Genomic DNA, 14,628 nt, shown 5'->3' with positions numbered 1-14,628 from the left:
GATTTGCTTCTCCACACCTCCTACTTTGCAGAAAGTGGCCGCTTTTCTATTTGTAGAATTGCAGCAATTCTTTTCTTAGAGCTCCAGTTGAGTTTGCAGGTGTTCAGAATTATTTGATAGCTATCTAGCTGAATTCCTGGAACCAGGGAAAATTAAGGTCTCCTACTCCTCTGCCATCTTGTACAGGAACCAAGTCTGATTGGTTCTTATATTTTTTATCTGTGTTGAAATTCTGAGTTCTTCTACTCTTCAGTGTGAGCATCTTTATAATCATTACTTTGAATTCTTTGTTAGCTAAATTGGTTTATCTGTTTCATATAGTTCTTTTTCTGAGGTTTTTGTCTTGTTCTTTCATTGGTAACATATTTCTTTCTCTTCATTTCCTTGACTTTCTGTGTTTGTAGAAATAGCAGAATAGCTACTTTACATAAATCTGCAGGAGTGGTCTTGTATATGGTCATATCTTGTGTAGATTGTGTGTTCCTGGTGCTTTAGGTTAGCTGGCTGAAGTTATGTCTGACATAGGCTGTGGTTCCCAGGGCACTCCATGCTGGGCCTGCCCTGTTGAGATGATGGCTGGAGGTAAAGTGGGTGGGGACTGAGTCAGTCTTGGGTTACTTCCAAAGCTCATATGAAGGTTAAAAGACAAAAATAGCAAAATTAATTTTAACTAAAATATTAAATAAGGGCAAACAAAATAGAAATACGTAAAACATGATAACATATACATAAAACATGGAAGGAGAAGTAAAAATGAAGTTATTTTAGAATGTGTTTGAACTTAAGTGACCATCAATTTAACACTGGGTATATGTACTTAGCATGTTATATACAAACCTTATGGTAACCACAAATCCAAAACCTATAATAGATACACAAGAAAATAAGGAGAAAGTATCCAAACAAAACACTAAATCAGTCATCAATCTGAAGGAAAGAGAGCACATACATATTAATGATTAATTGTAAAAGGCCTACATGCTCAAATCAAAAGACATGGTAGGGAGAGGATGGGAGGAATGGATAAAAACAAGACTCCTTTATTTGCTGCCTATAAGAGAGTTACTTCAAAAAAAAAAAAAAGAGAGTCACTTCAGATCTAAAGATACGGACTGAAAGTGAAGAGAGGCGAAAAAGATAATTCCAGTGCAAATGGAAGTGAAAATAAAAAAGCTGGGGTAGCAATACTTATATCAAACAAAATACAATTTAAAATAGACGTATAATGCCCTTCTTTGTCTCTTATTACAAATAATAAAGGTGTTACCCAGAAGAAGATATATAACAATTGTAGTTATCTATGCACTGAACATTGGTGCTCTAAATACATGAAGCATATAATGTAATATATATTGTAATCTAATAGACATAAATGGAGAAATGGACAGTATAATAACAGGTGGGGATTTGAACACCCCACTTACATCAATGGATAGATAATCTAGGCAGAAAATCAGTGCCTGAGCTGACACATTAGACCAGATGGACCTAACAGAACATTCCATCCCAAAACAACAGAATATACATTCTTTTCAAGTACATGTAAAACATTCACCAGGACAGATCACATTAGGCTACAAACCAAGTCTCAGGAAATTTAAGAGTGAATTCATATCATGCATTCTTTTCTGACCACAATGATATAAAACTAGAAATCTGTTACAAAAAAAAAAGAGTATGGGACGCCCAGGTGGCTCAGTGGTTGAGCATCTGCCTTTGGCCCAGAGTGTGATACTGGAGTCCCAGGATCGAGTCCTGCATTGGGCTCCTTGCTTGGAGCCTGCTTCTCCCTCTGCCTGTGTCTGCCTTTTCTCTCTCTGTCTGTCATGAATAAATAAAATCTATTAAAAAAAAAAGAATATGAAAAAATATGAGAGGAGGCTAAACAACATGCTATGAAATAAGGGGTCAAGGAAGAAATCACAGAGGAAGTAACAAATACATAAAGGCAACTGCAGATGAAAACACAATGTTTCAGAATATTTGGGATGTAGCAAAAGCGGGTGTAAGAGGGAAATTTATAGTGTAGTGATAAAGGCCAACCTCAAGAAACAAAAAAATCTCAGATAATATAACCTTTTACCTAAAAGATTAGGAAAAGAACAAAGCCTAAAGCTGGTAGAGGGAAGAAAATAATAACAATTAGAATGGAAATAAATAGAGACTTAAAAACAATAGAAAAGATCAATGAAACCAAGAACTGACTTTTTAAATTGTTTTTTTTTTTTTTAATTTTTATTTATTTATGATAGTCATACAGAGAGAGAGAGGCAGAGACACAGGCAGAGGGAGAAGCAGGCTCCATGCACCGGGAGCCTGACGTGGGATTCGATCCTGGGTCTCCAGGATCGCGCCCTGGGCCAAAGGCAGGCGCCAAACCGCTGCGCCACCCAGGGATCCCAAGAACTGACTTTTTAAAAAAATAATAAATTTGATCAACCTTTAGCCAGACACATCAAGAAAAAGAGGACCTAAATGAATAAAATCAGAAATGAAAGAGAAGTAACAAATGACACCACAGAGATAGTAAAGGATTATGAGAAGGATACTATGAAAAATTATATGCCAACAAATTGGACAACCTAGAAGAATGGATAAATTTCTTGAAACATAACAATCTTCTAAAACTGAATTAGGAAGAAGTAGGAAGTTTGAATAGACTGATTACTAGTAACAAAATTGAATCTGTAATTTAAAAACTCTAAACAAATAAAAGTCCAGGGCCAGGTGAATTCTACCAGACCTTTAAAGAAGAGTTAATACCTATTCTCCTCAAACTTCCAAAAAGTAGAAGAGGGAAAGCTTCCAGATACATTCTATAAGGTCATATTACCTTGATATCAAAACCAAGGACCCTAAAAAATAGAAAACTACCAGCCAGTAATATCCCTGATGAACATGGATGCAAAAAAAAAAAATCCTCAGTAAAATATTAGCAAGCCACATTCAATATATTTTTAAAAATTACCATGATCAAGTGGGATTTACTCCAGGATATCAGGGCAATCTAATACTCAAAAATCAATCAACATGATACACAATACTAACAAAGTGATCGATAAAAATCATACAATCAGCTCAGTAACTGCAGAAAAAGCATTTGACAAAATTCAACATCCATTCATGATAAAATTTCTCAAAAAGTGGGTGTGGAGGGAATATAACATAATAAAGGCCATATATGACAAACTTAGAGTTTAACATCATACTCAGTGGATAAAAACAGAGCTTTAAGATCAGTAACAAGACAAGGATGTCTTGTTCTTGCCACTTTTGTATAAAATAGTACTAGAAGACCTAGGTACAGCAATCAGACAAGAAATAAAAGTCATCCAAATTGGTAAGAAGTTAAACGTGTAACTATTTGCAGATGACATGATACCATACATAGAAAATACTAAAAACTCCACCAAAAACTATTAGAATAAATTCAGTGAAGTTGGAGGATACAAAATATGCAGAAGTCAGTTGTGTTTCTATATGCTAATAACAAAGTAGCAGAAAGTGAAATGAAGAAAACGATTCCATTTACAAATTAATATGGGAAAAGGGGAGGCCACAAACCATAAAACAGATACTTAACTATAGAGAACAAATTGAGGGTTGCTAGAGGGGAGGTAGGTGGGGGGAGATGGGTTAAATAGGTGATCGGGCCTAAGGAGGGCAAAAACAGATCCATAAAGACAGGGATCAATCTGATGGTTGCCAGAAGGGAGAGTGGTAGTGAGATAGGCAAAATGAGTGAATTGTAGTAGGAGATACAGACTTCCAGTTATGGAATGAATAAGTCCTGGGAATAAAGAGTACAGCATAGGGAATATAGTGAATGGTATTGTAATAGCATGTATGATGAGATGTTGTCGTGAGCACAACATAAGATATTGTAGTAGGAGATACAGACTTCCAGTTATGGAATGAATAAGTCCTGGGAATAAAGAGTACAGCATAGGGAATATAGTGAATGGTATTGTAATAGCATGTATGATGAGATGTTGTCGTGAGCACAACATAAGATATAGAATTGTGGAACCACTATGTGGTGCACTGGAAACTAATGTAACATTGTGTGTCAACTATACTTCAATAAAGAATTTTTTTAAATGCTACCTTATAGGATATATTTTTCATATATACTCCCACCTCTCTGTAGTATTTGGAAGTAGATCTTGGATATCTTATTGTTGTATTCATAAATATTTTACCTTGTATCTCTTTAAAATACAAAGACTTTAAAAACACAGTGCCATTAACCAATACCAAGAATAATGTCTAAAAAATTAACGTTTTAATATTTCAAATATCTAGTTAGTACTCAAGTTCCCAATTGTTCTTTGAGCTATTTAAAGATCTTAAGTCATTCTCAGGGACCAGAAGGGTCTACATATGTAATAAATAGTACTGAGAGAATCAGGGGCCTTCAGATAAAATACATATGAGAAAAACAATTATACAATTAAGAAAAAAAAAGCTGGTGGACTGGAAAGAAAAGGTGTGGTGGCAGAGTGGAGGGAGGTGTGTGTTTACCACTTGATGCTCTGCCCATTTCCCCTTAGGGGATCCTTGACTCAGAGAGGTTGTTTCCCAAAGGGTCATGATTGATCTCTTGTCAGAATCCTGGGCATACAGCAGGAAATGGTATTCCTTCAGTTTTCTTTGCCTCCTTCCCTTTCTTTTCCTTCCCCTCAGTCACTGTGGTCTCTCCTCAGAAAGAGTCCCTTCAACTGCCACATATGTGGCCAGGCACATCCCCACTTAACACCTTTACACTTCCACCTCCTGCCAGAAAAGTCATATGGGCCTGCCACCACTTCTGCCACTTGTACCATCACCCCTGGTTCCACAGCCTTCTCTGATGTCTAGTCCACCCACTTTCAGGTGCAGAGATGGATGGTTCTCTCAGGGGTCCTGACATGCTGTGCAGAAGTGCTTTTGTTTAATTATGCATGTTTGCTTTATGGATCTGATTAGTTATAAATTGAAAGGTGGGGAAAAAAGGAATAACTCATGTCATCATGATGTTGATGTCACCTAAAAGAAAATGTTTTAACCTAAATTTTTTCACAAACTTTATGGAAAATGTTTGAAGACCGTAGAACTACTATATTTATCTAGAAATGTTTTACAGGGTAATCTCTGCACCTTGGTTAGTGCTATATAGTTTTATGCAACTGTCTTGGTATATATTTGCCTGAACTATGATTCTCAAAAGCCAGTGTTTCTCATCACATCCTTTGGCTGAGTTTGCAACCAGCCTAAATGATTACTCATGTATGCTTCAGGCAAATGCTCAAGAATTTATTTACAAATCATTGTGAAAAGGAAAAAAAAGGAAACATAGGCTAAAGTACCTTACTAAATTGTTGGTAGATCTATTTTCCAGTTTATTTTATGTTCATGAACCCTACGTGCAGCCTGCTTTGTAGGTCTTGTATGGTACTACTAAAAACATTATTTCACTGCTAAGTGCAGTGTTATTCTCAAGTACTATTTTTTTATGTTTATATACCCATCATAGGAACTATCCAAAAACCTTGAGCTGAGTACTAATAGTTTCCAACGACAGTTGCTTGCTGAAAGGAAAAGAGCATATGAGGCTCATGATGAAAATAAAGTCCTTCAAAAGGAGCTACAACAACTGCATCACAAATTAAAAGTAAGAATGTATTTATTTATTTAATAAATAATATATATAAAATATTGAACACTCAGCATTTTAAAACACTCATATTTGTAAGTTGGTACAATATAATTTACAAAATTCTATTCTCTTTAGTACTTTTAAAGAAAAGTTTTGTTAATCACTATGACAAATGCCAAAAGTGAAACAATAATCCTAATAGGATTGATATAACTGAAATGAGTTATGAAATCCTGGAAGGAATTGTTGGAACTGGAGTTTTTCCTCTGTTAAGTGGTTGAGTAACCCAATATTTTTCCTCAGATAACCCCCAGGATTATTTTAAATGTGTTTCAAATATTTCCCTTCATTTTCAGCTTTGAGAAGAAATATTCACATTACTTAGTTTTCTTAAAGGTATCCAGATATCATTGATAGGTGGAAACTGTGCAAAACTGAATGTGATTTTACATAGAATTTTCATTTTGTCAATCAAATTCTCAGGGCCGTAGCCTCAAAATGATAACACTGTTTTAAAAAAAAGTATAATTTTTAACTTCATAGGTAATTCAAAACCTATGTTTGAAAGATGCTAACAAAATGATTTTGGTCTCTTGCTAAACTTGGATCACGTTTAAAGACACTAGTAGATCAGGTGAGAGTGGATAGAAAATGAATTTTGCCTTATTTATTTTGATTGCCCGTACATATTGCACTTTTTAGGGAGAATCATTGTCCTAACGTAGATGTCCTAGAGACATTCCTTTCTGTTATTCTGTGGATAAGAAGGAAAACTGAACTAGGTACAATATAATACATGCCAACTTGGTAAGGACATTATAGTATTATAGTATAATATATTCCAATTTGACAAGGTGAGAATTTTTGTTTTATTTCAAACTGATAACTCTACATCCTAAATTGTATTGGGTTTCTTTTCAGGAAAAGGAGAGAGAACTGGATATAAAAAACATATATTCTAATCGGCTGCCAAAATCTTCTCCAAAGAAAGAAAAAGAACTTAGATCAAGAAAAAATGGTATAGTAGCTATTATTATTGAAACACATATTGTGTCACTTATTAATAATAAAATTAAATAATTCTAAAGTAGAAAGAAGGCAAAAGGAAAACAACTTCATTGAAGTAAATTTAAATTTCCTTATAGTTAATTTTCAGAAATCCTGTCAACTTGTTCTCAGTTTTTCCTAAGGTTCAAGTTTTTTCTTAAAATTTATTTTTGAAACTTTTATAAAAATAAGAATACTCCAAACTGGAGTTTGATTATAACGTATCTTCATTTATGCATCACTTAGCTTTAACAGTTACATATTTTACTAAACTTATTTCATCTATTTTTTCCTACTTCTAGAGGGTTTTTTTTTTTTTTTAAGAGCATTTTAAAGTAAATCCCAGCTGTCATTTCATTTCACTCATAAACACTTTGGTATTATTATGCATATCTTTACTTTTTTTTTTAAACAAAAGTATAAATTTTTCTTTTCTGAATTGCAGAAAGTTAAAAACAGACTTTGTAAAAGCTTAATAGGGTTTACCTGTCTAAATTGTTCTCAATTACTTAATTGCCAGTAAATCCTAGAAACAGAAATAGTAATAGTGAGTAGTCCTAGAGCTGAGCAAAACATGCATTATCTCATGTAAATGGTGAACATATAGTAGTTAAATTCCATATATCTTAGCACTGTTCAATATTATTAGAAAATTCTTCTGTAATTTTCATGGTAGCTGCATGCCAGAGTGATTTTACAGACCAGTGTACAAAAGGAGTACAAACCAGTGAAGACTTCGAGCTGGAAGAATTTCCTATAACACCACAAACAGTTATGTGTTATGAAAACAAATGGGAAAAACCTGAACGTCTTACGTTGGTGAGTTTAGCAACATGATTAGGTACTAAACTCTAGGTTTGAAGTTATTCCTAAAAAACACGGTATGAAACCTTTTAAAAGCTTAAAACCTTTAAAGCCTTTTAAAAGTTAGCAATGAAGCTACTGCTGTATCTGTGTAAATGTACAAGTAGCCTTTTAAAGAGAGTGATTTATTAAATTCCTTTGGATGGACTCTTAGTTGTCATTGGATCTTCCAGATGCTTCAAGAAGTTTAGTTGTACTTTCTGGGTTGGAGATAGAAGTTTTTCTTTTTTTTTTTTTCTTTTTTTGAGAGAGGGAGAATGATCAGAGAGGGAGAAGGAGAGAAAGAACCTTAAGTAGGCTCCACGCTTAGTGCAGAGCCCAAACCAGGGCTTGATCTCACAACCCTGAGATCATGACCTGAGCTGAAGTCAAGAATCAGACACTTAGCTGACTAAGCCACTCAGATCTCCAGAGATAGAGGTTTCTTACCTTTTATGTACCCAGATAATCTCTAAAAATCCTCCTTGCCTTTACATTTAATAGTAACTTTTACTGGCTTTCAAATGATTTTTTTAATTTGTCCCCCTTTTTTTGCCTCCTATTATATGAGAATTTTACAGATCAGCTGAATGTTGAACAAAGTAATTACAGCAGAATCTGACTGTAGAACATTCAAATTAGAGTGAAATTCAGGGGGGGGGGGGTCTGTCTTGGAACTTCATTTAAAAGGACTTATAAACTGAATACCAGAATGTTCTTTTCTCTAAGAGGGTTCTATATTTTGTATTTATAGTTTAAATTCCAAAGAGAACAGTTTACCAGGGATCCAGCATATTTCATATATTCCTGTTTTTGTGCCTTGTAAGTTTCCCAGAGACCCAGAGATCTTTTCTTGTGGTATAAAGCAGAAAGAATGGTCTGACTTGGTTCCTGAGTAGCTATCTGCTAAGTGTCCTTCTTTCTATATTTTCACTATTATTGAAAGTAGATCATGTTGTCTTTTTAAAGAGGGTGAAGTGTGGAATAGCAAAATCATTCTTTAAAAGATCCTTTGTAGGATTCAGCATGAGGAGCAGCAATCTAATATAATGAAGAGAGTATAGTCTTGGAGTTAGCACTGCTTTTTAATTAGATTCTGGTTCTAACATTTTAGTTTGTGTGACTTCCTGGAGCCTCTATTTCCTACTCTATAAAACAGGAATGGGCTACCCTTCAGGTTGTGGTAAAAACTAATCACAAAGTTTATAAAGCTCTTAAGACTGATCCTGCCATTTTAAAGGGTCTCAGCAAATGGGAACATTATTAAAGTCCAAACTAATTTGCTGGTGGAAAGAGACCCAGCATACAGTGGTTCAAGCAACATACAAGTCTTCTTTCTTTTATAATAGATTGAAGGTCAGTGGGTAGTTCATGATAGGTAAACAGCTTTGTTCCTTGGTAGTCATCCTCTGTCTTACTGTTCTTCCACCTTAAAGAGTATGGTTGGAACTGGCTCACCACCTTTATGAGAAGGAGGAACAAGGAAATGGAGGGCAAGAAGCTTATATTTTTATGTGATCAGAAGTTGCATACATATTTTGACTCACATCCCTTTGGTCCTATTTAGCTGCAAGGGAGAGTAGCAAATGTAGTCTCCAGTTGAGCATCCGTATGCCCTGCTAAAACTCAAGGGATTCTGTAACTAAAAGGAAAACAAGGAAATTGATACTAGGGGACAATCCTCTGCTGTACTAATAATAGGTATTTACTTTTACTCAGAAAAATTACACATGAAAGGGACCATAAGAAACAAGTAATTTTAATCTTACATTTTTATTTGATTTAAATATTATGAAATTTACTAAAGACTTTAGAAATAGTATAAATTTGAAAGACGGAATGCAATTGTTACTTCCTGTATTATATAGTTCAGCAGCACCTCCTCACATGGCCTCCATAGTTGGTTAATAGCCTTTTCCGGTTAACTGAATTAATCAGATTTGGTTGTGATATGTGCAAAGGAAAGATACTTCTGAAACATGTCTCTTCAGTATTTTATGTTGGTTATTGGCTTTAATTCCATGATATTTATTTGATATATCTTACACTTTTTAAAAAAATTTTAACTAAAGTAAATAATCTTGTGTGCTTTTGAAGCATCTTTCAGAGGGTTGTGACTTACTGCTTTATTAAATTAAAATGTGCTTTAATTTCTAACTTAGTTGGTGTCATACTTAATGGGAGATGACTCTATGATATTTAAATAGCATTTTCCCCTTTTGACATGTGAACTTGCATTTTTAAAAAAAAAAATATGTAATAGGACCTGGAATTTCAAGAGAGAGGTAAACATGAAGAAGCAGGGATTCTAAACTCAGCTGTGAAAAGAGAAGAAAAATTTGTCAAAGATCAAGGACTCCGTGTTGTAAAACAGGAGGTTGAGAAGCTGGAGGATGGTAAGAAAGAGTTTTAATCAAGTGATGAATCAGAATCCTTTAGTAAAGAAAGTGTTAGCATCCCTGAATATTTTCCAGCTGAATAGTGAATTGGTTATACAGAATAAGAAAAGGTCGATATAATGGTAGTAGGTGGTCTATTAGGAATCACAAACATTTGAATAAAGTTACTAAGGAAAGAAAAAAAAATAACTCAAGTTGGTATTTGGGGTTAGGGAATAAGGACAAGTTACCTTTTGGAAAATTCAGATGAAGTAGAATTAAGATAAAAGAGAAAATTTTTGTGTGTATGTTAACTAAAGCGTGATGAAGAGGTAACTGAAAGACAGTGCACTTTATTGGCTTGCCCTTGAGATTCTAGTCTGTACACTAGCCCAGACATTAACATCAATGAATTGTGAAATCCTAAATATATTCCTGTAAGTTTTCTTTTGATTTAGTATGTAAAGTAAATCTTTACCATGTTCAACCAGTAGTGTGGAAGTTTAGTGAACCAACTTACATAGTTTCAGATACTGAAAATGAAGTTCAGGAATAAATTCATTTCCACCTGGATAAAATGTCTTATAGGTATGGGCGAAAGGAATCCCTGTCTGAGCATCTGCATATAGTTCATTAGTTTTATAGAAGCTGCTTACAGAGAAATCCTCTTCTTCTTAAAGTTAATAGAACATAAAATTATGATCCAATTGTTGCTTAAATTAGTGATTGTATATTTGTGTGTGTTTAAAACAATGTAACATTTGAAGTAGAAAATAAATTACTGTTGGGTAAGTCACAAAGAGATGCTTTCATCTAGAAAGCATAGAATAGAAATGTATTATGGTCAGTTGTGTCTAGGTAACAGGAAAAGAAAGTAACAGAAGACTGGCCCCTTCTTTTCAACTTTATTTTTTTTCCTGGAATTTGTATGGAATGATCTCTAACATCAGTGAGAATATATGCCATTTACTAAGGTTACTAAGAGTAAGTTGTATATACCTCATGCCCATACCTTAAAATACATCCATGTGTATTTTTTCAAAATAAGGATATTTTCTTGCATCATTGCAGTATAGTTTTCAACTTCAGAAAATTTAACTTTGATACAACATATTTCTCAAATCTGCTGTCCATATTACAGTTTTATTAGTTGACACAGTATTGTCCTATCTCTTTAGTCTTCTTTAAATATTTCATGAGATTAACACTTTTGAAGAATAAAGACCCACTTCAAAAAATAGAATATTCCTTATTTGAGGTTTATCTGAAGTGTTCTGATATCCAACTTAATGTATCTTCACTCAGAATACTATATAAGTGATGTTGTATTCTTCTCAGTGTATGCATCCAGAGGTTCAATTTAAGTTTGAACTAAACTCCATCCATCAATCACCTTCCATTCAGTGTAAAGCACTTACATTAAGTATAAAAAGTAGAGAACCTTCTTCCTCACCTCTACACTGGAGATAAAATTTGTTCTATAAATGTGAATTTTAAATGCAATACACATTAAGTATATTTTCTGAATTCCAGAATATAAAGTGTAGCAGTGAAATTCATGGTGTTCATTCTCACTGTACTAATAACTAAATTAGATACACTATTTTGTAAAAGATAAGAATTGAGTTTTCCTACTTAAAAATATCTGCTGTAAAATCCCCTTTTTAAAATTTGATTTCATACAGAGTGGGAAAGAGAAGAACCTGCTAAAAGGCAAAAAGAGAAGATCTCTTTGCTGGAGAGAGAAGAAAAGCCCACATTGGAAACTGGAAGATACCAAATGGAAATGTACCAAATTCAGAATATTGATAAATTGGAAGAAGAGGAAGAAGAAAGGCTGAAGAGAGAAATGCTACTTGCTAAACTGAATGAAATCAACAGAGAACTCCAAGATTCAAGGAATACAAAATGCCCTCCTCTGCCATTGCTACCTGATTTGGAATCAAAACTGCCCTCCCCAGAGAGAACCCCCAAAACGTACATGTCCTCTGAATTCTCGGAGAGAATATATAATGGGCATCATCTGCAAGACATCAGCCTTTTCACTACAAAAGGAGATGTTCAGAATCTGGGAAATATTAGAAGCCCAGCCTCTCCAAATGAACTTGCATTTGGCAGTTATGTGCCTTCATTTGCAAAAACATCAGGGAAGTCAAATCCATTTAGCCAAAAGAGTGGCCTTTTAGATGTCCAAAGAAACAATATAGAGAAACTTAGTAAAGACAGTGTAGATTTAATTACAAGAAGAGAGAAAAAAGCTAATCTGATGGAACAGCTATTTGGTGCCAGTGGCAGCAGCACCATTTCCTCTAAAAGCAGTGACCCAAATTCTTTGGCTACCAGCAAAGGAGACTTTGACCCTCTAAATTTTCTTCCTGGGGATAAGAGCAGCAGGGATAGAGAACATGATGAAGATGATGACTTTTTCCTCAGTGAAGGAAGAAGTTTTAATCCAAGTAGACACCGATTAAAACATGCAAACAGTAAACCAGCAGTAAAAGCAGTAGAGACTGTAGAAGATGAAATTGAAGAAGTAGCCTTGAGATGACTGACTACAGTGTACATTTTTTCCAATTGTAAATATTAAAGTATTTTAATACAATATTTATTATAAACCTTTAGAATTTTTAATATTAAAAAGTCCTTATTAAGGAATGACTTTTAATAGATACAGTGTAAATGAAGTAGATCATATCATACCACATAGCTAGTTTGCCAAGAATGAAGGAGACTCTTTTGAATGAAACCAAAAATAGAGATGTATCTTACTTGGTTTTGACTTTTTATTTACAAATAGTTTTTTAACCTCTTAATCACCTCTATAGGAAGTTTTACTCCAATGGAGTTCATATTTATTTTCTATTTTTATCCCTATTTATTTACTTAGTTTTTGGTCATGTCCTCACTGAGCTAAATATAGTCTTCCCCAATTGTGGAGTGGAAATTAAAGGCGAGATGCTCTGGGTTGGGAAGCATAGTTCTCAGATGGTGGAGCATTGGTGCTACTTAGGATTCCTGTCCTCTGTGGACGGGACAGGGGTCCCTTTCTTACAGAGCAAAGCTTAGCTACTCTTAAGTGGAAGCAGTGACAACATAGGGATTTCCCACTTCAGAGGTGCACTAAATGGCTTACCTACAACTGTGCTAACATATTAGGTTGAATTCAGAAGATATTCGTCTGTTTGCATGGATAATTCTCTCATGACTCCCAGAGGCTTGGGTACAGTGTAATCAGTAATCCTTTTCCTCCTTCTCCTATATTCTATAGCTCAGTGACTGGGTATGAGATTTCATACCCAAATACGTGAAATTAAAGAGATTTCATCCTATTTAATACAGAAAGATTTTTCAACTCAATTATGTTTCCAGTGTAATCCTTAACTTGGAAATTATAATATATACTTTTAAGGTTGAAACTTACTGTCAAAACCAACGATACTGATAATGTAATACTGTTGGGTTGATAGGACTAATTTTAAAGCAACCTTTGGTTAAAAATGTTTTTTGAGATGGGTTCTGCCTTGTTGGATGTTTTCTATTGAAATGCATTGGTCTTTTGCTGTTTGTAGCTTACTTCAGCTGCAGAGGAGTTGATGACTTTGGATTATGCTGGGTATGATTGGTCTTTAAGAAGCAGTAATATACCACCCATGGATAAAACGCTGTTAAAATGAAGAGTGGTGGAAACAGTGTGTCAGGAAAAGTATTAAAAAATGTAGATTGACACTTGCTCTAAAATGAGCTTTTTTCCCTAGAAAAATTTAGTATGTTTTCACTAATATGATTTTTGATGCCAAGCACATATACTGATGAGGGGACCAGAGTTACTGTTTTATTTTGAGTTCTTATGAATGCTTATTATTGAATATAATTTCATAACTATTTGGCAAGACTTACCTGGATAGGTCTCTAATGAAAAGATATGCTATCTTTCATCTTCTAAATTGTGTTACTGTCATTTATTGGGAACTGAATCTCCCAAAAGTGCTAAACTACATTAAAAAATTGTTTTAGCAAAGAGATTTTTATGTCTGATATAAATAAGCTTTTAGTATGTTGCAAATCATTCTAATATATGTAAACCGCAATATTGTAATGCAGTTCTTGATAAAATATTATGTAATGTTAATTTTGTTCATAGCTGCTAATTTTTCTGCCAAAAGTATTCTAATTTAAAAGCCGTTCAGTAAAATTTTATATTCAAGTCATTTTAATTAGTCTCTTGCTTTTTCTCTACATAATGTTTTTGTCTTTTTCACCAAATATAATAAGACAGAATTATTAAAATTAAACCTAAAATTAAGTTATAGACTTAGAAGCATTATGGTGTTAGGCATTAAAATTAGAGATTAAAATGTACAGAACAGGTTTTTCTTTATGAACAAACCTCAGAGTAAATCTTTTTTTTTTTTTCTAATTGTCAAGTTAAATTTGTTATTTGTACTCAGAACTCAGTTTTAACTAATAAAATCTCAAAACACACTATGGCTCTTTGTTTGAATGATACCTCAGGTCATTTAGGATTCATGGTAGAAACAGGACCTGCATAGTTAATTTTTATTTCATTATTCTTTTTTTTTCCTGTCCAGTATTTTTAATTGAAGTAGATGAATTTGCCCTAAATCAGGTTAGACAGTATGCTAGTCTTATCAGATAATTATAGTTTTAATTAATCCTTTCACCCTTAATAGCTATCCTAATGGCATATATTGCTCATAATAT

At 33.9% G+C, this 14,628-nt stretch overlaps 1 protein-coding gene across 4 annotated transcripts in view; it reads left to right on the top strand.

Moving 5' to 3' along the window:
* Positions 1–14,388, top strand: part of LCA5 (lebercilin LCA5) — a 69,812-nt gene extending 55,424 nt beyond the window's left edge. For all 4 annotated transcript variants that reach the window (XM_026007396.2, XM_072735825.1, XM_026007399.2 and 1 more), the window contains exons 4-8: positions 5,516–5,653; positions 6,560–6,656; positions 7,362–7,504; positions 9,792–9,924; positions 11,592–14,388. In XM_026007396.2, the coding sequence (XP_025863181.2) occupies positions 5,516–5,653; positions 6,560–6,656; positions 7,362–7,504; positions 9,792–9,924; positions 11,592–12,454 (1,374 nt within the window). In that variant the 3' untranslated portion in view covers positions 12,455–14,388. The remainder of the gene's footprint in view (positions 1–5,515; positions 5,654–6,559; positions 6,657–7,361; positions 7,505–9,791; positions 9,925–11,591) is intronic.
* Positions 14,389–14,628: the final 240 nt, after the last annotated feature.

The sequence above is a fragment of the Vulpes vulpes genome, chromosome 1 (assembly GCF_048418805.1).
Source record: "Vulpes vulpes isolate BD-2025 chromosome 1, VulVul3, whole genome shotgun sequence".
In the NCBI taxonomy this organism is placed as follows: domain Eukaryota; kingdom Metazoa; phylum Chordata; class Mammalia; order Carnivora; family Canidae; genus Vulpes; species Vulpes vulpes.
This window is presented reverse-complemented; position numbering and strand designations above follow the sequence as displayed.